Source organism: Colletotrichum phormii (assembly GCF_030913505.1).
Source record: "Colletotrichum phormii strain CBS 102054 chromosome Unknown BDP81scaffold_29, whole genome shotgun sequence".
NCBI lineage: Eukaryota > Fungi > Ascomycota > Sordariomycetes > Glomerellales > Glomerellaceae > Colletotrichum > Colletotrichum phormii.
The window spans coordinates 448,598-471,243 of NW_026851471.1; the positions used below are offsets into that span (position 1 = coordinate 448,598).

The following is a 22,646-nucleotide window of genomic DNA, read 5'->3' on the forward strand; positions in this document are numbered from 1 at the left end:
TTGTAGCTTTGGACGTCACTTCGTCCGTGCAATCAGGTCTTATGGCTGCATTGTAGTGCAGTGAAATGGCAGGCGACGACTTCAACACCGAACTCAGCAATGCGCGCTGACAACGTCGCTGGGGTCAACAGAATCACTAGCCATGATGGAACCTTCCACCAACTGCGTCATCACAGCAATCGCTACCCACTTCTAGCGAGTTAATTGGCTATACAGCCTTCCTGGCAGTTGACTTAACAATGCGACCCTTGGATCTCCCGAGCTTTCACGACTCACTCGGCAGCCGGCTTGTTCTGGGACAACGCGAAGAGGGCCTGAAGACTAGACTCTGAGCTCACTCGTTCAGGATCGCTTGACATCTCCTAAAGCATGCACAAGCCTTGAGACTTATCAAAGTCTTAGCAAAAACTTGCTAATCTTGCTCAACGCGCGCGCCTCGTGGTAAATAGACCCAAACATCTGGAAACGGCATATGATTCCCGGAGCTTGGTATCCGCAAGTGAATCTGGGGAAAGGCCTTGGCCGCTCTCGCTTTCCACCAACGAGCCCCGGGTTCTCCAAGGCAAAGCGCGTAAACTTCCAACAACACTCCACTTTGCAATATAATGAATTTGCCATTGTCCGTCCGATTGCTTAGTCCGGCAACTGTTTTCTAGGGGGTGCTATACAGACTTGGTTACTAACCAGGGCTGCGAGACAACACGCGTTCAAGTTTCGACGTCATTGTTAATATAATTGGAACGCATGAGGGCAAAGCCACGCCAGAGACGGCCTAAAGTGTTCGTCTCAGCACACGGGTCTTTTTTTAAGGTTCTCGGTTGGGCGGCACTACGCACCACGCACCACGCCCACGGTTCCACGGCGACCCCGACGTCCCATCCCACTCGGGGCTCTCGAAGTGCGTCGCTTCGCTTAGGACGGCCTCGAGACATCGGTTCGAGTCAGCGAGATTGTGATGGTCTATCAAAGGCTTGGACGGCAAGAGCTCTCCGTGAATTAACGAGCAGAACTTCTATCCCATCGAGTGCCAGATAGCTCCATTTTTGCCAAGGGCGGGGTAGAGCCAATAGGGGCTTGTGAATCTGTCGAGTCAACCAATAGGGTAACAGTACCTCTATTCCCTATATATTTTGGGTATGCTATAAGTACTAATAGTCCCCTTTAATATATAAAGCTATATTATAGTCTAAGTAGCCCTTCCGTATCCTTTTCTTTTATATGAGGCTATTCCTAAATATCTTAGCTAGGGTCTAGCGGGCCCTTATTGCTTTTTTATTATTATAGTAGGAATAAAGTGAATTAGCCCCCCTTGATCCCTTCCTGTGGTTTTTCCATAGAATAGAGGTATTCCTTTTGTCTATAGCCCATCTTGGCCGTGACCTCTGCCGCCCTTTTGCTAATAGCCTAAACTATTAAACAAGCTGGGCTATAAGTAACTGCCGCTATCAGTACTAGGTTTTTACCTTTTACTACCTAGGGCTGCCCTAGAGCTGTAATAAGAAGCTATTTATAATAACTACTTCTAGTGCGAAATTCTAGGTAATTAACTGCTAGCCCCCTCGACGAATAGAGTAGCTATATTAATAATAGGACCTTATCTAGTCACTGATATCGACTCTATTTATTTTGTGGTTGTATTTATCGATTGCCTTAGAGACTAGAAGGTCCTTTCGGACGTCTGGGCCAAAGACTTGCCGGGCAGCCCTCTTGGCAGCGGAATCCCCAGCTGGGCGGCGGCGGCTGCGGATAACTTCCTGGCCGTTCTGGAAGATAGTTGATAGGAAGAGTATAAGGGCATTGTCCTTTCAGGTGAATTGGTTGACCTATTTACTAGTTAGTTAGTTAAGTAAGTAGAGTAGCAGGTAGGTAACTTACCTCCCTATCTAAAGTAGGGATATAGTATATTTTGCTCTAAGGAATACCCCGTCCCTTAGTCTTTTTCTTAGTAACTAGGATCTTATTTATCCCACTATCCTTCCGGTAAGTACTAGAAGCTCTAACTTACTGATTTTATAGGGTATTGTCGGAACGGCAAGGCTGATAAGGAGCAATGGGCAGGTATCGTGGGCTGGCTGGCGCCTGCCCTGGGCGAAGTGGGACAACCGGCTTAGTCATCACGGCCGGTTAAGGTGGGGCAACCACCCAGGCCGTCCCCACCTACTTCGATCGGCCCCTGCCCACAATGTAAATAGGAAGAAGAACAACAGCAATTATCACGGACATTGACGTGATTGTTGCCGAAGATACACCCTCATGAGGATATGTATCACGCCTGTGATACCAACAGGTATAAAAGAGCCGTATAAAGGCAAAAAGGTTATCAAGAAAGATGTGGTAGGTTGCAGCTGGAAGTAGGGAAATAAGGGTAGTTACTACCTGCTGCGTTGGTGTCAACAGAGCCAGCTTTCCAGCAGCCAGCCCAGCCAGCTGGGCTGGCTGGGCGTGGGGGACTAATGCGTATGGGCCCTTTCCATGTACGTGCCAGAGCTATTGTATATAGTAGCCAGACTACGTAAGGATCTAGATCTTATAGCTAGTTAGGATAGGTTTCGTTGGAATTATTATTATTTTTAGAGATCAATCTATAAATCGGACTATGACCTTATTAATTATAAGATCTGAATTAGTTATATAAAGGTAATCCCTAATCTCTTAGACATAGGCTGACTACTGTAACGGTGTGGGCCCCACAAGGGCAAATGTGGCAGCAGACACAACAAACCATTGCGCTAAATGTTACGGCCTAAACAGTTGGTCCTGTCATGGCCTAGCTATATAATGCAGAACAAGGGAAAATGATGCGGAGTCATCATTATCGAAGCTTTTGGTTTGTGCCACAGTTGGTTGCCTTGACCTGCTTGTAACACTAAATGCGCACCCGGGCTTATTCAGCCAAAAGGTACGTAATGAACAGATCCCTCTCTGTTCATTCTGCTGCACTTAAGTACGTATGCACGGCTCGTAAGGCTTACGGCGTAGCCTAAGCCCACAAAGGGCTTCAGCCCGTGACAACTAGTAATTAACCTTCCGGTATATATCCGGTATTTGATCTTAGGCCCGGCCCTGGCCCCGGCCTTGGCGGGGCTAGCTGGGCTGGCTGGGCTGGAATTTAATAATGTTAAATATTTAGTTATTTTAATTAATACTTCTGGCACGATAGCTTTAAGAGATAGGTGGTAAGATTCTTATACAAGAATATTAAATGGTGAATATTTATACAGAAGCAAGAATATATTAATATAGGGGTAGTTAAGCGTAACGTGGTTCATCAGTCAGCCGGACGTTCTTTCCCACGTCCACAACAACATCTAGTATTTCTCAACCACAACGCATTAAATCAATTATTGGTTATCGCTATCAGAATCTCCTGATAATTCGACATCTTTGTAACAGGTTCGTGCATTATGCCCAGTCTTACCACACGCACCACAGCGTCTCCGAGTCGGCTGGGCTCTCTTTGATGGACCCCCCTCCTCATCCTCTCGAGGTGCTGGACGTTTACCTTTTTGTTTCTCTTCCAGCAAACCCTGAGATTCCTCTATACTAAGTGCCCCTCTAAGCTGCACACGCGACCTTTTAGCCCTCCGACGCTTAGCAAGTGCTACATTCGCATCCTCAAGGGTACGAAGCCGATCAGTCAAAATAGTGATTGAGTGCGCCATTGCCTGCGCACCCTTTGACAATTGCTCAACTGCAGCAATAATTGGTGTCGGTGAGCTTCCTTTATGAGCAGAGATCCGGCTTTTGATAAAGTTGGACTGCGAGACGGCTTGTTGTGAGTTAGAGGGCGTTTGCGACTGCCAAGGTGGTGGTGTTGAAGGGCTGGCCACAGGAGGTATAGGCATCCGTAAACGTACATCAAGCTTTTCAATGACATGCTCTAGGTTCTATGGTGAAACTTCAGCGCCTTGAAAAGCAGCCCTAATGTTTTCTTCATTAAAAACTTTGTTGTGGGCCTGGTAGAAGGCAATAAAGAACTCCGACTTGGTGATGTGGTTTATGGAGGCTCTGATAAATAGGTTGATTTTATCACCGTATGCGCGTTTCAAAGGCGAATAAAGCGCAATATCCAATGGCTGTAATAGATGCGACGAATGTGCAGGCATACTGACCGTTACAATATTGTTCTGCTTGCAGTAATCGTCGAATTCGGCCGATAAATGGCTCTCATGGCCGTCGATAATGAGCATCCGGTAGACGCCCTTAGTTCGGTTCTTAGTATGTTTGTCGAAGTGTTTAATCCAGTCAAGACCCGTCTGATTATCCTTCCATCCATTAGCAGTGGGCTTGATGACCCAGTTGCTCGGAAAACCTGATTCTGTGGTCCAACTGGCAAGGTGATATACGCCCTTGACGATCACGAACGGAGGGATGCACCACCCGCCCGAATTGATACATTCAATGACTGTAGCCCATTCACGGTTACCCGGCTGGACAGACTTTGCTTTGCCGCGTCGATCGGCGCGTGTTACCACCATTGACGCGGTGATCATGCCCATCATGAAGCCAGTCTCGTCGAAATTGTATAGGTCCTCCTCTTGGATTCTATACTTGATCATCATGTTGCGTAACAACACAAACCACTTTGAAATAACCTCTGGGTCTTCTTGAAGAGCCCTTTGATAATCGTATGGACGATTAAACTTGGTTTTCAGAGCAGGCTGTGAGTCCACAAACCGCCTGGCCCATCGCTTGCCAACAGGCTCGGCATTACGCGCTCGCAGCAGGAGATTGGCCATATTTTCTACACCGCCAAGGCGCAAAGGAAATCCTCTGGAATCCTGTTCAATAACGTATTGGAGAAGTGTTTTCTCTTCGATCGGATCGAGTTTATGTCGTTGGGGTTGAGTTTGTTCGCGTCGCGGTCGGTTGTTCATTCTATCGGCTAAGGTGCTCTTCGGGATACCGTAGGTCTTTGCGGCACGCGAAATGCTCAAGTTACTACCTGCAGCGCGTGTCGATCGGATCGCTTCAATCGCAAGAATGACTTTGTCTTCTTGGGTGTAGATTGGCATTATGGTTGTTGAGATTTTACGCGTCAAAGGTTTAAGTGGTTTGGACATAAGTGTGTTTAGAAAAAAACGTCCGGCTGACTGGTCCGGCCGGCTGACTGATGAACCACGTTATATAAAAGAGGTTGATAAATGTAAAGAGAGTATATAGTTAGATTACTATATGAGAAGTTGCTTGCTTAACGAAAGGTCTAAGTAGGTAAAAAGATGCCCTTATATAGGCATAAGATCCTCCGACTAGAATATTCTATTGCTTATTGATTATAGGAATTGATAGAGCGGCGTCCGCGTCCACGATTTTAATTGGTTGAAAAACCTATTACTTCCCCATGAAGGCGGTGAATGCAACTGCACTAACATTTCCTTTTTGATATAGCCCAACACGCATCACCACCACTAAGGCCTGCCCCGCAGGACCGTTCCAGAGCCTTACCTACCTTACCTTACGACTTATAGACACGCCTATTACAACCCAATATGCATAACAAAGCCAGGGGGCCCGCCCCGCGGGCCTACGGCGGCTATTCACTAAATATATACAGGAAACCCCGGGAACTCGGGAAACTCCTTACGGAACGGAAGAACTATGGATAAGTCACGTAATAATAAAAAGGACCGACGGGCGATAAGCGGTCTCTGAACATGGACCGACATAATAAGGGCGGTCTACCCCTGAAGAACCGATACGGTGATATCGGTCCTAACTATAAAGAATATGTTTAGATAGGATCAAGACTTATATATAAGATGGACTTGAGCCGGGCTTAAGGACAGACTTCCTATAGCTTCTTTAGTAATGAACTTCGTATTAGATCTTATGATCGCTTTTAGCTATCTTTATTAAGAACCTCTCTAATAAGACTACGATTAATCACCGAAGCCTTCTCTACCTTACGACTTATAGACATAGCCTCTAGGAAGCTATCTAACCACGAAGTATAATAATCTCCGGTTATTATATCCGATTATTACATCGATTAGAACTATTCATTAGTATCGCAGCCTCAACTTCTGCAAATATACCTCACTACGACTAGCTAGCCGTAACAATAGCCTACCTATATCTAGTTTTATGAATCTCAAACAGGCCAACTTTATCTATTTATAACGTGTAGCTGTTTTTTATATATTGTAGACTACCTAAGTACCTGAAGTACTTAAGTGACGTGGTCGTAAAGGTTAATACTCGTCCCCTTTACTAAATAGTATCTCCTATTCAGATCGTCGCCTCCGAATACTAGGCTATAACGGCCAACTACTAGCATGATCTCCTATAATCTTCCCTCTACCAAGAGCACTGGACTGGCTCCTTGTTCGCCGCTGGGACGAGGTTGGAGCCTGGCTTTAACTTGGCTGGCTGGTCTTCTACATAAGCCTCGCTATTATTAATATATTCCGGCTTCCTGCTGGGCGACCTCGCTTATGACCAGCCGAGTTTTGGCTAGTACGGACTCTGCTAGCTTGACCAGCTAGCTGGCTTCGACCTATTTCTATCCTCGGCCGACGACCACTACTCTGGCGCGTTTCCTCCTCAATCTAGGCCGTAGCCTCTCTCTGCGACTGAATGTCCTCTACCTCAGCTACAGTAAGACTTCCTCCTTATCTGAGACGTGTTTTCTTAGCCCTCCTACGTCGGCTAAGTAGGTTATTTTCCTCCCGGAGGATCTGGACCTCCGACCTTAATAAGGCAATCTGGTGCATAAATCCCCGCGCTCCCTTTGATAAATGCTCTACAGCTTTAATAATTGAAGTTGGGGAGCTATTTTGATGGCGGGAGATCCTCCTTTTGATGAGTTCGGACTAAGAAGAGGCCTCTGTTGGGTTATTTAGCGTCTGAGAAGTCTACGCGGGGGGTGTTGTTGGTAGGGACCCTGGGGGTGTTGGAGTGTGTAACTTGACATCAAGCTTCGAAAGCACACTTTCGGCACTCAAAGGAACAAGCCCGGCCCCTCTAAAGCCTCCCTGGATGTTTTTTACCGTTAGGGCTTGCGTGAAAGCGTTGTGAAATGCAGAGAAGAAGTCCTCCTTCGTAATATAGGTATTACCCCGGCGCATCTTATCCTCAATTTATCGACCATAAGCCGTCTTTAGTGGCCCAAAATACCTAACGTCTAAGGGCTGAAGTAGATGAGACGAATGGGCCGGCATGCAGAGTGTGACGATATTGTTTTCCTTGCAATATATCTCAAAGTCCGCAGAGTGGTGACTTTCGTGCCCATCGACGACGAGGAGGCGATAACTGCTAGTTGCACGCGGTTTTATATACCGATCAAAGTGCTAGAGCCAGTCTAGGCCTCTTTCATTTGTTATCCATCCGTTTTCAGGCGTTGCGATGACCTAGTTACGTAGGAGATCTGTTTCTATATACTAGGTGGAGAGGTGATATTGGCCTGCAACGATGATGTACGGCGGAACGCTATAGCCTGACGAACTGATGGCCTGAATGACTGTAACCCATTCACGATTGCCAGGCTGCATCACTTTTGTATTTGAACGCCTTTCGGCACTCGTGACGACCATCCCGGATGCAATCTGGCCCATCATAAACCCAGTCTCGTCGAAGTTGACAATATCGGAGTTTATAATACCGTATTTCGCGATTGTGTTCGCTATAAGCCGAAACTACGCGTTTATCGTATCTAGATCTTCGCATTAGGCCCTCTTATAGTCGTACTTGCAAAAAAAGCGCGTCCGGAGCTATGGTTGTCGTTTAACGAAGTTTGAAGCCCAGCGCTTCCCAACTAGGGGCACGTCGCGGTCGGCGAGCAATCGATTAGCCATTTCTTCTATACCACTAATCCGGGGAGGAAACGATCGGGAATCCAGGTCGAGGATATACTCAACTAGCTTCTCCTCTTCAAGCTCCGTCAATTTGCGTGAGTTAGGTATAGTATCTTATCGTATAGGTATGCCTTTTAATCGGGTACCTAGGGTCCTAGGGGGGACTAAATAGATTCTTACTGCGGCTCGAATGCTGAGTTTAGGGTTTTTTTGGATAGCCTCGACTACTAAGTTCAATTAGGCCTCTTTGCTTTGTGACGACATGATTATTTGTGGCGTGATACGCATTAGAAGTGAGGAGGAAGGATGAACGCGGTTGGGTGGGCAGCTCGCTTATCAAGTACGTTAGCGATAATAAGTAAAAGAGTAACTAACTATAGTTAGAGGTAAATAACGTATCGTTAAGTACCCCTTTGAATGCGGGGTAATAATGGGTAAATAGTGGGTATTTTGAGCCTTGGTAAAAATGGAGCTATCTGGCACTCGATGGGATATAAGTATTTGAGTAAACCCTTCGATGGCGTAGTATTTAATCCTCATCTCAACATCACTCACATCAACAATTGTCTCTTTCTCTACAACTTCACTCCCAAGAAACAACCTGCCTCTCTTTCAATCTCGATCACCACCACCACAGCAACAGCCAAAATGCAATTCCCTACCTTCGCCGTCCTCGCCAGCATCATGGTCGCTGGCGCCTCCGCCCAGGCCACCTACGAGACCGCAAACTACCTGTCCGTCTGCCAGCAGGGCATCAACCTCTTCTGCTCCGGCAACACGGGCGTCTGCCAGAAGGGCAAGACGGATACCTTTGACACCAGGGCTACCAAGGCCAACGAGGACTCCTGCAAAGGCCTCAAGCGTGGAGACAGCTGCACGCAGACTGTTGCTTGCGTCTAGACTACCTAGGCGGAATTCAATGTTCAGTCATTTTTTGGAGCGTGAGGGAGGGATAGATGATTTAAAGCATGGTTGATGGCGTTGTTGTTTTGTCGCAGCATGTGTGCAGGGAGCTGCGAATTGGGGCAACCATTGCACCAAGATCGCAGTCAAGATAGGCCAACCTGAATTGAACTTGGCATCTTATCACGAGGATGACATAGCCAAAAAAGACATTTTTCTTCTCATTAGTCTAACTACTATCGCAACTCTATAAGGAGCAGCGACTCGTGTAATTGCCCGCCTTACCTTCGACTGATAACGCATTCCGCCCTTCTCGGCAACTCGGGTGCCTGGAATGCAGAGCTAGTGTTTGTTGACAAGCAGGCCCAAGTCGTGCAAATTAAGGAGCTTCACTCTCAACATCTCATCCGAGAGCTGTGTTACAAGACCCGTTGTTTCTCTCCGGATTTTGCTAGATGCCTAACTACTATTGGAAAGAATTCAAAGCTTAAACAAAGTCTTTGATTCGCGGGACCCCGCTTTCTCATCAGACTGTTTCCCTCCACATCGTTGCAGCCCTAGCTTTGTGTCCTGATACTCTGTCTATTCAGTTAAGATCTGCAAAATATGACCTCTACGCAAGCTAAGTCTCTGGACGGTAAAGTCGCTATTGTGACTGGCGGTTCTAGAGGAATCGGTGCTGCTATTGCTCTTGAGCTAGCCAAGAGAGGCGCTAACGTCAGTCCAGAGTCAACTATCCCAAACATTGATGAACAAGGATCACTGACAGCAATCCCTAGGTTGTCATCACTTACGTCGCGGAAAAGAGCGAGAGTCTTGCGCAAGATATAGTAAACAGTATCAAGGCCTCGGGCAACGGAGCGGATGCCATCGCAGTTCAAGCCGACATCTCCTCGCCCGACTCTCCCACGCGGATCGTCGAGGCCGCCGTCAAAGTATTCGGAGAACACATCGACATCCTCGTAAATAACGCTGGTATAACGTCCAAACTACCAGTATCAGCCGTCACGCCAGCCGACTTCCAAGAAAGCATCGACGTCAACCTCAAAGGGCCCTTCTTCATGTCCCAAGCCGTCATACCGCACCTCCGCCGCCCAGGACGCATCATCAACATCACTTCCGTCGCGGCACGGGGCGGCTACGCCTCCGCGAGTCTCTACCTAGCCTCCAAGGCCGGGCTAGAGGGCCTCACGCGTGCCCTGGCCGCGGAGCTGGGCCCGGCGGGACACACCGTCAATGCGGTTGAGCCTGGTGTCACGGAGACGGATATGGCGCGCGAGTCGGGGGCGTCTGAGTCGCATGGGGAGCATGTCAAGATGATTGTGGCCATGACGCCTTTTGAGAATCGGATGGGGAGACCGGAGGATGTGGCGTCTGTTGTTGCAATGCTTGCTGAGGAGCAAGCGAATTGGGTTACTGGGCAGACTATCTCCGCTTCTGGGGGGTTCTCGATGTTGTAGCAAAGCTAGACGTGAACAACTTCTATTCATATCTTTCTTTGACGTTTTGGGGCATTCTCTGGTAGGTTTGCTGCCCCGATGACCTTCAAACTCATCGTGATGTATTCATTAAAATTGCGTAGCTTCAACGCCAACCTCTGCCCAAGCCTTAACCAAGCGTGTAATATAATTATCATGCGGCCATCATGAGCTCCGTGAGGCGGCGCAGAACCTCGTCCTCGCCAGGATAATCAGGACCCTTGATAGACTCAAATGCAGGGAGTAAGACAGCCTCGTCAATCTCCTTGTACTTTCCAAGCTGCACGTGGATCACATTTCCGTTCCGGGAGGTATCAGCCATCAGATACGCTGCGCCGCGAGCAACGGCTTCAGCGGTCTGGATCTCAACTCCAATTTTGGCCATAAGACCTTTCAAGTCCGGCAGCACGCTGCTGTCCGCCCATGTCGGTGCCAAGGTGTTGACTCTGATGGGCAGGCTGGCAGATGCGATGAGCGGGATCAGACCACGTCCGAATCCAAGAACCGCATGCTTGGCCGTGGCTACATTACATTGTTAGCTAACAAGACTAGTCAGACAAAGGCTCCAAACTCACAGTAGTCCACGGCACGAAGCCGTTGAAGACCGGTTGTGGAACCATTGATGACGATGCTGCCACCTTCGGCTTGTTGCCGCATGTAGTATATCGCGATCGTAGCCGTGTGCATTACACCTGTGAGACTGACATCCAGAAGCTGATGTGTAGGCTCCTTCAGATCGCCTTTCTCATCTACTTCCGTAGACAAGTAGTTGGCGCGAGGACCGAGACCAGCGTTGGCAAAGACATGGTCGATACGTCCGTAAACCTCCTTTGCCTTCTTGAAGAGTGCGATCTGTTCAGCCCAGACAGTGACATCGGTCTTCACAAACGTGTAAGAGCTTTCGGGCTGCTCCACTGGCGGTTCAATATCTGCGTTGACGACGAAGGCACCCTGGGCGAGCAGTGTGTTGACCGCAGCGAGGCCGATGCCTGATGATCCACCAGTCACGATGGCCACCTTGCCCTTGAGACCGGCCAAGTCCTTATCTTCGATGAGAAATTCAGCCATGTTCTTATTGCACACAAATGCGATGTCGTCGAGAAGGAGTTGCACACACGTGGCTTGGCGAGGCTTGCGGAGTCGATATTAATAGCGAATTCACCTCAGACCCAGTCACTTGCAGATGTTCTTCAACCCCTCCCAGATACCAGGCAACTGTGATGTCGTGCGACGTGTCGCTCTTCGAATGGAACTCAGACCGGGATTCGGACTGTATGCGGTGTAGCCAGGTCCATTTTCAAGCTAGGGACGCGGAAAAGCGGCCACTTCGGACTCTCTGCTCACCTGCTTTAGCTCCAGAAAGCGTCGCGTCAAGTGAAAAGCCTACGCTTGGTGAGGGCCCTGGCTGGGGTGCGCTATTTCTCGATGATCAGTGGCAGGGGTTTTTGTGGTATATGCATTGGGGGCGGCCGCCGTAGTCACGCAGCAAGCGAAGAAATTATATCTTGAAATTGTCTCATGGCGCTGATTGGACCAGACCGTTGGGTCAAATGGGTTTAACATGAGTAGCTAGGAGAAAATCTTACAATATCCGAATATTGTAAGGGTCCGTTGCAATCCCCAACGCCTACATGGCCCGCGCGTGTGAAAGAGAGAGGTTTGACACAAAGAAACGGGGCTATTGCAAGGTGACATCGCAACGATGCCCAATAGGCGCAACGACAAAGAAGAGTCCGCCGGAGTCTTTGGGAACAGCCTAACGGCCCTCTATCAACCTTTTCCAAGGACATGGAAACAAGCAAAGTTCAACGGTTGCGGCTCCAGTCCATGTGCGGCATCCTGAGAATAATCTTCAGACGATGTCAAATAAGCTTTCTCCCCTTTATTTACCACAATAAAGTTGAGTATCAGATGAGTGGGGCGAAGCCGACTACCAAGAGCTGATGTTCCGTATATGTCGGATTGGAAGTCCAATTCAACCGCGGATAAGGGCAAGAGCATGGGCCACCTCGAGGTGGTACAATTAGACCGCGACTACCCAACCAACCTACGGTTGGAATCTCCCTTCTACTCCTTACGCAGAATCAATCAATACAGAGATATTGATACTTCGTCACCCCCAGGACCCTACGGTTCGAACCAACTTCCCTGTGATAGGGATACCAACAGTATAACTTCTCATCAACATCACCAAAGATGACCAAAGTCTAGGATAGGTTCTCGTAGGTTCGGTCGTCATTCGCTTCTTTACAATACGAACTTCAGTCATTCTTTTCTATTCAAACTCTTGCCAATATGATTCTGCCACACACAGCTGTCCGTTCCTTGCAGGCGCTTGCGCTGAACGTGCCCCGCGCATCTCTCGATTCCCCCGTCAAGTGCCCGGTGGTACTAGACGGGCGAATCCCGCAGAACTTCACCTTGGAGGTTTTTGACACCAATGCCAGCCCATTCAATCCGGGATTCACCAAGGGCCCCGCGCCATGGTCTGAGATACTCTTGTTCCCAACAGTGCCGAAGCCCTCGCGATTCGACGTCTCCAATGCGACTGGCGACTTCAAGCCCCTCGAAGTCACCATCAATGACCAGTCCATCTTCAATCCAAGCGGTAACAGCCCGCTGCTAGGCTTCCGCCGCGCCGGACTGCTGCTTGGCAACGGCTCCGATGCCTCGAACCAGGGTGTCATGACGACGCACTGGAGCTTCATGCAAGACTCGACCCGAAAGCTGAACCTGACGCACGAGTACCTAACGTCCTTCCACGAGACGAACGACTCGGGTGGTGCGCAGTTTGCTCTGCAGATTGGCACACCCCTCTCGGCCAGAACAGCACAGCAGGCGGGCCGTCTTCAACCGACTGGAAGATGCTGGACAGGAACAACAGCGTTATCTTTTCGACTGCCCTCAAGTTCGATATCTGGCAAAACTGGGCGGTCACCCTCGATGTCTCCAAGAAGTAAGTCTAATCGTTCCGTCCTCGTTGGCTCGGAAGAATGTAGGTCTTTTCCGGTGTCTAATGATTCGTTAGCACAATCCAAGTTTTCTTCTCGGAAGGAAACGATCCACTTAAGTCTGTCACCGAGGTCCTCCCGAATAACAACGCAGGCGGCGGCGCGTTGCAGATCGGTTTGCTCAAAAAGCCCACCGAGACCAAGACAGTTGTGAACGATGGGTTCCAGGAGAGCAATCTCAACGAGGGACAGATACTGGGTGGCATCTTTGTTGAAAACAGCGCGAATGGGTGCGTGTCTCTCTGAGCCTTTACAGGGGGACAATTTCGGGCGCCAAGTCTGTAAAAAGATGGTGGGAGAGCGTTGGGGGCGAACGCTCTGGGATTGGATTCGGACTGTGGGCATCCAGAACCTGGCCTCGTCCCACAAGGTGTGTTATTATTGCTTTTTCCAGGTGGTCCAAACGGCTCTGCAGACCACGAATGAACCCCCTTTCATTCTCTTCGGCTCTCGGCATATGGGAATAACGCTATGGGGCGCAAATAAAAGCAAAATACTCGTTAAAATGCTGCCCACGCCACGCTTCATGTAGAGCTTGGCGGTGCTTAGATGAAGAACGACGGCCAGTTTATGTGATTTCATGGGAGCATGTGACCAAGACATTCTGCTGCAGCTTGATCCTTCAATGACTGTGATAGCGTTGGGCAGATTCCTACCCTCCCATCTGACCGGCCTTCTAATTTGGGCATACGTTAACCTGGTGCAGGCGACTTGCAGGCTTCTTCCCTTCATGAAGAATGTCTAGATCGACCTCTGTGACAGTTAGAACTGTGATGATCCACTGGTACGTGTCTTTCAACTGCAACGAGCCGAGGTTGGTCGAGGAATGGACGGCATTCGTCACCTTGATGAACCCAAGGGCTACTCTTCGATGAAGGGGAAGGTCGTATCGATGTTTGACACACTCGTAAGACTTGCCTTGCCTAGACTAGGTACCTTCAGAGTGAGGCAGGGCGATATTGTTCTGAGTCAGACAGGGCGAGAAGCACTCATTGCGTTGGTGATGCCTTTCTGCTGGCGATTTTCGAGTCTGCTTTGTGTATCACGAGTATGCCTATGACGTGAGGCTTTTGCTATACTGGCCAGGGTCTGTAGAGGCTGAGTTGTTCTCTTAAACCTGCCGAACCTTTACAAGGAAGGCTTACTTTGACGTGAGGCGGTGCGGGCAAATACTGGGTGAGGGGTTGCAGAGACAGTGGCGAAGAAGATCAAGCTACTTCTGATTGATTGATTCATGATCGGCTCGAATAATCTTTCCAGAGCTCACGATCATAGAGCCAAGCACGAAGATGGCTTAGAATAGTTCCAGGCCACCAGCGTGTTTCTTCTAGTGTCCATCGACGGAGATGAACCTGAATAGCTTGACTTACCCCTGCAATTAAGAGGATTGATAAGTTACGGTGGGTTGTATGCTTATTTGCCGGGCCTTGGATCGACATCTTCTTTATGCCGACCGGTGCCAATATGAACGTTCTAGTCCTTCCACATATAATAGGACAACCATTATGGTTCATATTATTTTCCCACTTCAATTTATTGCAATGACGGCCGCCACATCATCAAACTTGCTTGTGCCTATACACGAGCCCTCCACATCAAATGCACATGATTGAGATAAGTCAAACCCCCCACTTCCTGGCACCCCCCTGTTTCTGGCACCACAAAAACGATGGGATCACAACCCGACCTCCTCATTACTATTAACTATTGATCCTCAACCACACCCACTACAATACAGCTGCCAGCCTCACTAGGGCATTCAGAGTCGCTGGATTCAGCCGTGATAACCTCCTTTTCACCCGCTTCGATTTGAGCCCGATGGATATCCCTGATGTTCGCGAACTTCGTGTTGGGATCGATTTGAACAGTCTTCCTCTTCCTCACTGCAGCGTTGGTAACTTGAGCCCTCAGGTGAGCTAGTTGCTGCTGGGCAGCTGCCAGTTGCCAGGCCTGCTCTGTGAAGCCTTTTTTCACCTTCCTGAATAGCAGCCGTTGAGTGCTGGTATCATTGTCGAGTTGGGTGTATAAGTGCAGTTGACCGCTGAGCTCTGCCAGCTTCCTGGGTGTCGACCAGACCACTGCAGAGGAGGCAGAATCCCATGGCTCAACAGGGGTAGTTTGTTGACCATTATGGCATCGCTTTCTGCCCTGACTAGTTGGTTTGGGTGTGGTGGGCTTAGCAGGAGGCTCAGGTAGTACCATAGGGTTCATCAGGGGCTTAACCATCGCCACAGGGTGTAGACCAGTCCACTTCCAACCACTTCTGATGTTCGAGACTGATAGACCAGCAAGTCGAGCCTTCTGGTAACAGTCCAGGAAGTTCCTTTTACCTATAATGGTAGAGTCGTTCCATTGAGACAAGTAACCGAGCTCCTTCCGATAGGCTGACTTAACAGGGCTGAAGACAGACTGGTCAAGAGGCTGGAGGACATGAGAGGAGTGTGGTGGTAAGAACAGTAAATGGATATTGTTAATATAGCAATTCCACATGAAGTCTGTCGTCGTATGACTCCCATGCCCATCCACAATCAGCAGTCGAGCCTCCCCCTCAGCCTCAGGCATAGTCTGTGGGATGAACACCTTCTCTAACCATTCAATGGCAGTTAAGTCTGTAGTCCAGCCATTATCTGTTGCTGTGAACTCCCACCCATCGTATGGAACGAGATGTAATGGAAACCACTGCTGTTGGACTGTCTTCCCCTTGAAAATGATAAGAGGACGAAGTGCCCTACCCAAGGCTGAGATACACTCAATGATAGAGACCCATGCCCTCGACCCAGGTTGTTTCTTGCGAACAGACGTCGTCTCAGCCATACCCAGCACTAACCCATTAGCTCCCTGACCCTCGAGGATGCCAGTCTCATCCATATTATATCTGTTGGCTGGTTTGATGTCCTTGATCTCAGGGATAGCGAGGAACTTAAACCAGTTCCTAATGACCTCAGTAGATGCCCCATTAACGCGTCTAGAATCGATAGAACGACTTCTCTGAACCTTAATGATAGGGTTCCTTCTCACAAAGGCATAGATCCAGCCTTTTCCCAGTGGTTTGGTATCCCCAGCAGCAGCCAGAACTCGCTCTGCGAATTCCTTCACCTGTTGGTGCGTTGGTGCGAGGCCCAGCGAAGCCTGAATGCGAACCCATTGTGCCAGCTTACTCTCATGGTCAGGAGACAGCCTCCGCCAGTCAGCAAAAGCCACTTTCCTAGTCTGACCACCTTGGAGACGTAGTTGGAGGGTTGATCGTGGTATCCCATACTCCAATGAGGCTCTCTTTTGACTCTTGCCGTTTGAGATGTCCTCGAGAGCCTGACGAAGCTGATCTTCGGTATATTGAGGCATTAGATATAGAAGAAGGTATGTGCAAAAGATGAGCCCATTTGGACGCGAATTGAAAATGTTGTGATAAAAGGAGGTTGGGGGTGGGCATTGGGTTGTGGTGGATTTTCGCGTTTTTGTGGGTGCCAGAAACAGGGGGGTGCCAGGAAGTGGGGGTTTGACTTATGTGATATGTAAATCAAGTTGAGAAAGACTCATTGAGTACAACAAACATGGATATCCTTGTTTCGGAGTGAGCCTGATGTTGAAGAGGATGAGATGCGATTGGCGCCCACTTAATCCGTGATCTTCCTTCAGGGAGGATCTTTCCCGGCATCCTCCTTACCGACCGAGCGGCGCACTGAAGCTTCAGAGCCTCGGTCCAGAACAATCCAATGAATGGTTCCCTTTCTAGAATCTCTAGTATTTTTTTTATCAATAGTCGGTTAGTTCGGAGCAACCAACTTGACTGTGGGGTATGAAGAAGGGAAACCTCCCTGTTTTGTCTTCATGGCCAAGACAACGGTGTGGTAGCTGTGCCCACATCGCCCGTTTGTGAGCTCATGGGTGTTGGAGAAGAAACGACTTGCATATTGAGAAATGGTAAATATCTCCTGAACCCCGTGAAATGGTGCGACCAGACAGACCAACTAAGAACCAATCAACTGGGTCTGACAGGTGTGATGGCTGAGTCCAAGCGCTCCAAGGCAGTTCAGGCTTGTCAGGATGCCTGCATTCCAACAGGAACAGAACATTATGCACGGTCTTCCGCCCGGTGGTATTGCCGCAGAGAGACCAGTGTCAAGCCGCATTGATCCTCGACGGGAGTGCCGTGTCAATCCGCACAGATGCTTCCAGATTTTTTTGATTGCGAACGACAGGTTGAGACATTGGTGTCTACGGACGAAGCCACCAATCAGTATGAAACGGGGGATTCGCAAGAAACATCGTTTTTGGACGAACTAGGCTCCATCGCCTCAAACTTGGGATGACATCGTGGTTCCTATGAGGCTATCCCTGATCCTCGTATCAATATGTGAAGACTCTGAGCTTCGGGAGTTGGGCTGACAGGCCTTGAGGTATAAGAGCATGAGATATCACTGAGCATGAAATAGGTTGTTGAAGGATCATCAGGAACATCAAGAACCGTCCAGTCCCTTCACGACTTCTTACTTTCGCTTTTTTCAGTCACACATCTGCCAATCAAGTGCAGCGCACACTCTTTCGACTATCGCCATACCAGACATCGCTCTTTTGACAAGACATTCACTTCCAAAACCACCACAAACAACCAAACAACCTCACCAAATATGAAGACCGCCGCCATCACCACCGTCATCTTCGCCGCCCTCGCGGCTGCCAGCCCCGTTGAGATCCGCCAGACCTCAGGCTGCAAGGCTTTCACCGTCCTCTTCGCTCGCGGCACCACCGAGATGGGCACCCTCGGCAGCGTCGTCGGCCCCGGTCTTCAAAAAGCCGTTGCCTCCAACGTCCCGGACTCCGTCTTCGAGGGCACCACCTACCCGGCTGACATGGGCGGCATCATGTCTGAGAGCACCGGCTCCGGCCCTGGCAGCGTCGCCATGGCCAACCAGGCCAACTCGTGGCTGAGCAAGTGCCCCCAGACCAAGATCGTCCTCACCGGCTACAGCCAGGGCGGCATGGTCGTCCACAACGCCGCTAAGAAGCTCTCGGGCAAGGCCGTCGCCGCGTCCGTCACCTTTGGTGACCCGTTCAAGGGCCAGGCCGTCACTGGTGTCGCTACCGCCAAGTTCAGGAGCTTCTGCGCGGCTGGCGACGGCGTGTGCTCTGCTGGTGGCTGCGCCAGCTCCGGAAGCTGCTCGAGCGCTAGCGCCTCTGGTCACCTTGGATATGGCTCTGATGTCAACACCGCAGGCACTTTCCTCAAGACTGCCCTCGCCTAAGTGCAACTTCAGTAGGGCATATGCGTCTTGATCAGAGGGTTATCTATTTGTAGATGCTTGAAGGGAGCCCTGGATTTGTGGCATGGATACACAATGGGATGTCTGGAACTTTCCTTTCTTCACAGTATGGCTTTAACCTTCTTGTATTGAATACATCTACCTAGTCAATGGCACTGGTTCTTACTTCAAACTTCGAAACTGATTACTCACATGATGTCTATCATAGCATAATTGTGTCTCATCTCCCCTACGTTTGGACACTTCACTAGTACCCCATTACCCTGAAACAAACTGACATAAGCGCTCTCAGAAACTGTTCTCGATCATACATTCTCCCGTTCTTGGTCCCTCACTTTGAAAACCAATCAAGCCTCATCGCTATCACTCTCGTGAGTGCTGAACTTCACCCGAGATTCCCTCCATTTCTGAAGCAACGGCAGACCAACGCCAGTCCAGACAGTCAATGCCACCACAAACGCAAGCGCGCTCTCCCACCCATGGGTCTTGGCAAATGCAGGGGCTTGTCCGCTCGGCATCTGCAGCTGTTGGAAGGGAATCACAACGGCCTGGCCGACCGAAACCATGAAGCCAAGCACAAAGGCACGCTTCTGCTGATCGCCGCCGCAGGCCTCGTTCGCCCACCCAGCCAGTAAAGGCGTGTAACAACCATAGCATCCTGCAAGGATGAACACGGCCATGCGCAGCATTGGCGGCACGCTCCACGCTGCGAGGACGGCATACACGAACGTGAGGAGACACCCGACGGCGAAGCAGACAGGCCCACGCCGGCCAATTTTGTCGGAGACGTATCCTGTGGACACCATGAAGACGAAGTTGATGGCGCCGACGCAGGTGGGAATGTTGTTGATCTCCGGCACAGTGTACATCTTTGTAGACTTAAGGTACAGAGTGAAGTATTGAATGATGTAGGAGCCGCAGGTCAAAGTCCAGAAAGAGTAGGCTGCAGTGAAGGCGTAGACCTGCCACGAGCCGAAGACGCGGCTGATGACGGACCAATTCATCTTGCCGACGGGCTTGCGACCCTCTTCTTCAATGCGCTCGCGGGCGCGCTGCTTTTCCCAGTCGCTTAGGTAGAAAGCCTTTGTAGTATGAGGGGTGTCGGGGAAGCAAATCTGGTAACAGCGTTAGAAAGATACGACGATACTGAAGAGGGGAACTTACAACACCATAGATCACTACGGGGATGGCAAGAATGAAGTCAAAGACAAAAAGCCATCGCCACGCCGACAAGCCACCCTTCCCGCCCATGCCCGAATACAAGGCAGATTGAAGATAGCCAGAGAACATCTGCCCCAAGACACCGCTCATGACAAAGAGGCCGGAACGGCGAGACAGCTCGCTTTTGCGGTACCACGATCCAAGGACGTACATAACGCCGGGCCAGGCTGCAGACTCGAACAAGCCGATGAAGAAACGCAGGACGTAGAATTGAGTAGCGTTCTGGCACTTGAACAGGAAGAGCACGAAGAGAGACCAAGTGCAGAGGCACCCGGTCAGCCAGAAGCGCGGGCGGACGACAGTGATGATTAGATTGGCAAAAGAACCGCCAATGATTGTTCCAATGTTGAAGTAGGTATTCATCCAGGAGAGTTCGTTGCCAGGACCGAAGCCGAGCTCTTCCGACATGCCGGATACGTAGGCATTAGAAATGTTGTTCTGGTCAAGCTACAGAGGGGTAATGGAGTTAGCAAACCAACAAGATGCGACTCTTGGGGCCGGGAAGTACATGCTCACCTGTTTAATGAAGAACATGAGACAAGAGAATGAGAGTAGAAACCAATCCAGTTTGAAGATCAACTTCTTCTCTTCCGGCGACGTGCCGGGTTCGTGCCAGTGGAACCATCCGGCAGCTTCAGGTTGCTGTGGGGGTTCCGGCTTGGTATCGGCCTCGGCAACGGCGGAGGTCGCGGTAATGCCGTCCTTGTCTTGGCTCCGGCTGGTTGGGTTGACGGTCTTGATGGCATTGGCCGCGTTGGTATCGAGGTGCAGTGCCATCCTGGTTCGACATGCAGCTGTTACTGACTCTGGTTCCGTTGCACGATGACAAGACAGCTTCAACACGGCCTACGGTCGGTGAATTGAGCCAAGCTGATGGGGCTTCCCTGGGCAAAGTGAAGATTGAACCTGGGCGGAAGATTCTTTATCATAGCATATCCCTCCCTAGAGACACTAGAGAAGCGGTCGATGGTCCGAAAAAGAGACTTGATAACGATTTTTACTGGGTCGAGCACGACATCGGCAGTCGTTTCTTCAAGCCGAATTGAGCAAAATGTCCCGTCACCGACTCACCATTGGCGGCGAACAAAGCGCCATTGAGAACAAAATCTTTTTTCCTTCCGATGTGGTATCGGGGAGGGGCCTTGTGTCTTTACCCCTTTTGGCAGTTTCTGTCGGGCTAGTTCCGGTCCTTAGTGACTCCTTACTCGCACGCCAAGCAAATCCCGGGCTAATCCCCTCGCTTCGTCTCGCTGGATCTCTCCCCGCTTCTTCGGCTTCTTATGCGATACGCCCTTTGGATAACAGAACGGCATCTCGAAAGAAGTCCTCAATACTGGGATGGTCTGACGTGATAGTAGCTGCCAAGTCTATAGGCAAAGTATCTACCTTGTACGTGAGCTTTGGGGATTTCCGAGGAGTCCATTCTGAAAACATAAGCGCTACTTTCAAACCACTGACTTGGGGCTCAAGACAAGATGGTTGACTTTGTAAACATCAATGGCGCCCGTCTGGCATACCGCATAACTGGGCCAGAAAGTGCACCGCTCATGATCACGCTACATGGCGGTCGTGGAATGGGTATGATTACTGGAATTCCCGCATATTGCGACAGGCTTGCTGATCAAGAATTTACCCTTTCTAGGTGATCACAAGTCCGACTTCAAAATCTATAGCCAATTAAGCGATAAGATTCGAGTTCTTTCCTTCGATTACCGCGGGCATGGTCAAAGTTCTTTGACTAAGCCTTACACCTTTGAGCAAATTGTCGACGATATCGAAGGGGTAAGGCAGCATTTCGTCGGTGATGATCAGGTCATCATCTGCGGCGGTAGTTTCGGCGGGTTCCTGGCGCAACACTATGCCATCAAATACGCCCCGAAGGTATCACATCTGATTCTCAGAGGAACTGCATCGTCTCATCATCGTAAGTTGTGAAATCTGCACTAGCTGCGCAAGGGCTGAGTATTGACAACATCACTACCAGATGAGGCCGGCGCCATCAAGACTTTAGAGGCGAGGATACACAAAGTTCCCAGCTTCTCCGTCGACATGTTGAAGAACAAGGTCTTTGGTGCATATGAAAGCGATCGCGAGTTTCAGTTGATTTACTTTGCCATGATGCCGCTGTATAGACAAACGTTCGACCCCGATGCAGCGTTGAAGAGCAACCTTGATGGAGTTTACGTCGCCGAATCTCACAGTAAGTGGACATCTCCGCTCAAGGTAGATCTGTTCAATGTGCAGACTTGTTTACAATCGACTTAGATGATCTCTATTCTGAGAAAGAAAAGTACTTCGACTACACCGAGCAACTATCCAAGATCACAGCCAAGACATTGGTAGTAGTTGGTGACAAGGATTGGATTTGTCCTCCAGGTGAGAAATTTACTAAGATTGTCGACGAGCTTGGCCGACGTTAACCTTATGACGTTGCAGAAAACTCCAAGTTGATTGCTGAAAGAATCCCCGGCGCCAAACTTCTGTTAGTTGAGGGTGCCAATCATGGTGTCCATGCTGAGAAGCCAGAAGTGGTTTTGGGAGAGATTAGAACGCACTTGAATATCTAGTCTCAATGAAGTCTCAAGTGGTCGAAATAAGTTTGCGTACAATGGCTGTGGTACGCTTATTAGAGTCTCAAGCGGATACCATGCGAAATGACAGCACCCCTTGACGGATGGCGTTGCATTCCTGTCTGGAACACCCTCCATCTTGTAGACAAGAGGTTTCATGTTACTTGGGTACAAGTACCTCTTCATCCATAGACGCTCTCATCAAACCTGAATCGTACACGCGTCACCTCTTCGCCGGTATCGTCTCCCTCTCTTCAGTAACGCTATGCCGTACTTCTCTCGTAACCTTAATGATTCGCCGTGTGCTTTCCGCGTCATCGTCATGGTTGCTGTTGTTGCTTTCATTATCCCCGGCTCCCCCGATCACCGTCACCCCCAAGTCCGTTTCGTATATCGGCCCCCGTCGTAC

The 22,646-nt window shown here is 49.7% G+C and overlaps 7 protein-coding genes across 7 annotated transcripts; 5 read left to right on the top strand and 2 right to left on the bottom strand.

The window, feature by feature from the left end:
• Positions 1–8,339: 8,339 nt before the first annotated feature.
• Positions 8,340–8,920, top strand: BDP81DRAFT_439636 (uncharacterized protein). The gene has a single exon (XM_060591423.1). It carries the CDS (start codon positions 8,442–8,444, stop codon positions 8,691–8,693), a length of 252 nt encoding a protein of 83 aa, XP_060439458.1. The 5' UTR covers positions 8,340–8,441; the 3' UTR covers positions 8,694–8,920.
• Positions 8,921–9,302: 382 nt separating this feature from the next.
• On the top strand, positions 9,303–10,156 carry BDP81DRAFT_332266 (short chain dehydrogenase; the record flags this gene model as incomplete). Its single annotated transcript, XM_060585580.1, has 2 exons — positions 9,303–9,413; positions 9,476–10,156. 2 exons carry the CDS (start codon positions 9,303–9,305, stop codon positions 10,154–10,156), a joined length of 792 nt encoding a protein of 263 aa, XP_060439459.1.
• A 172-nt stretch (positions 10,157–10,328) lies between these two features.
• On the bottom strand, positions 10,329–11,242 carry BDP81DRAFT_332009 (short-chain dehydrogenase; the record flags this gene model as incomplete). Its single annotated transcript, XM_060585553.1, has 2 exons — positions 10,329–10,696; positions 10,750–11,242. 2 exons carry the CDS (start codon positions 11,240–11,242, stop codon positions 10,329–10,331), a joined length of 861 nt encoding a protein of 286 aa, XP_060439460.1.
• A 1,227-nt stretch (positions 11,243–12,469) lies between these two features.
• On the top strand, positions 12,470–13,752 carry BDP81DRAFT_484921 (uncharacterized protein; the record flags this gene model as incomplete). The annotated part of the gene is made up of 3 exons (XM_060595130.1): positions 12,470–12,963; positions 13,005–13,130; positions 13,203–13,752. The coding sequence occupies 3 exons, from the start codon at positions 12,470–12,472 to the stop codon at positions 13,429–13,431; spliced, it is 849 nt and encodes a 282-aa protein (XP_060439461.1). The 3' UTR covers positions 13,432–13,752.
• A 4,061-nt stretch (positions 13,753–17,813) lies between these two features.
• On the top strand, positions 17,814–18,428 carry BDP81DRAFT_332015 (cutinase; the record flags this gene model as incomplete). Its single annotated transcript, XM_060585554.1, has 1 exon — positions 17,814–18,428. The coding sequence occupies one exon, from the start codon at positions 17,814–17,816 to the stop codon at positions 18,426–18,428; it is 615 nt and encodes a 204-aa protein (XP_060439462.1).
• Positions 18,429–18,610: 182 nt separating this feature from the next.
• Positions 18,611–20,677, bottom strand: BDP81DRAFT_122500 (major facilitator superfamily transporter). Its single transcript, XM_060581621.1, has 3 exons — positions 20,184–20,677; positions 19,611–20,114; positions 18,611–19,561 (listed from the first exon to the last, which is right to left on the bottom strand). Exons 1-3 carry the CDS (start codon positions 20,442–20,444, stop codon positions 18,794–18,796), a joined length of 1,533 nt encoding a protein of 510 aa, XP_060439463.1. The 5' UTR covers positions 20,445–20,677; the 3' UTR covers positions 18,611–18,793.
• A 465-nt stretch (positions 20,678–21,142) lies between these two features.
• BDP81DRAFT_399467 (Alpha/Beta hydrolase protein) lies at positions 21,143–22,234 on the top strand (the record flags this gene model as incomplete). The annotated part of the gene is made up of 5 exons (XM_060588578.1): positions 21,143–21,245; positions 21,310–21,591; positions 21,652–21,867; positions 21,933–22,043; positions 22,104–22,234. The coding sequence occupies 5 exons, from the start codon at positions 21,143–21,145 to the stop codon at positions 22,232–22,234; spliced, it is 843 nt and encodes a 280-aa protein (XP_060439464.1).
• Positions 22,235–22,646: the final 412 nt, after the last annotated feature.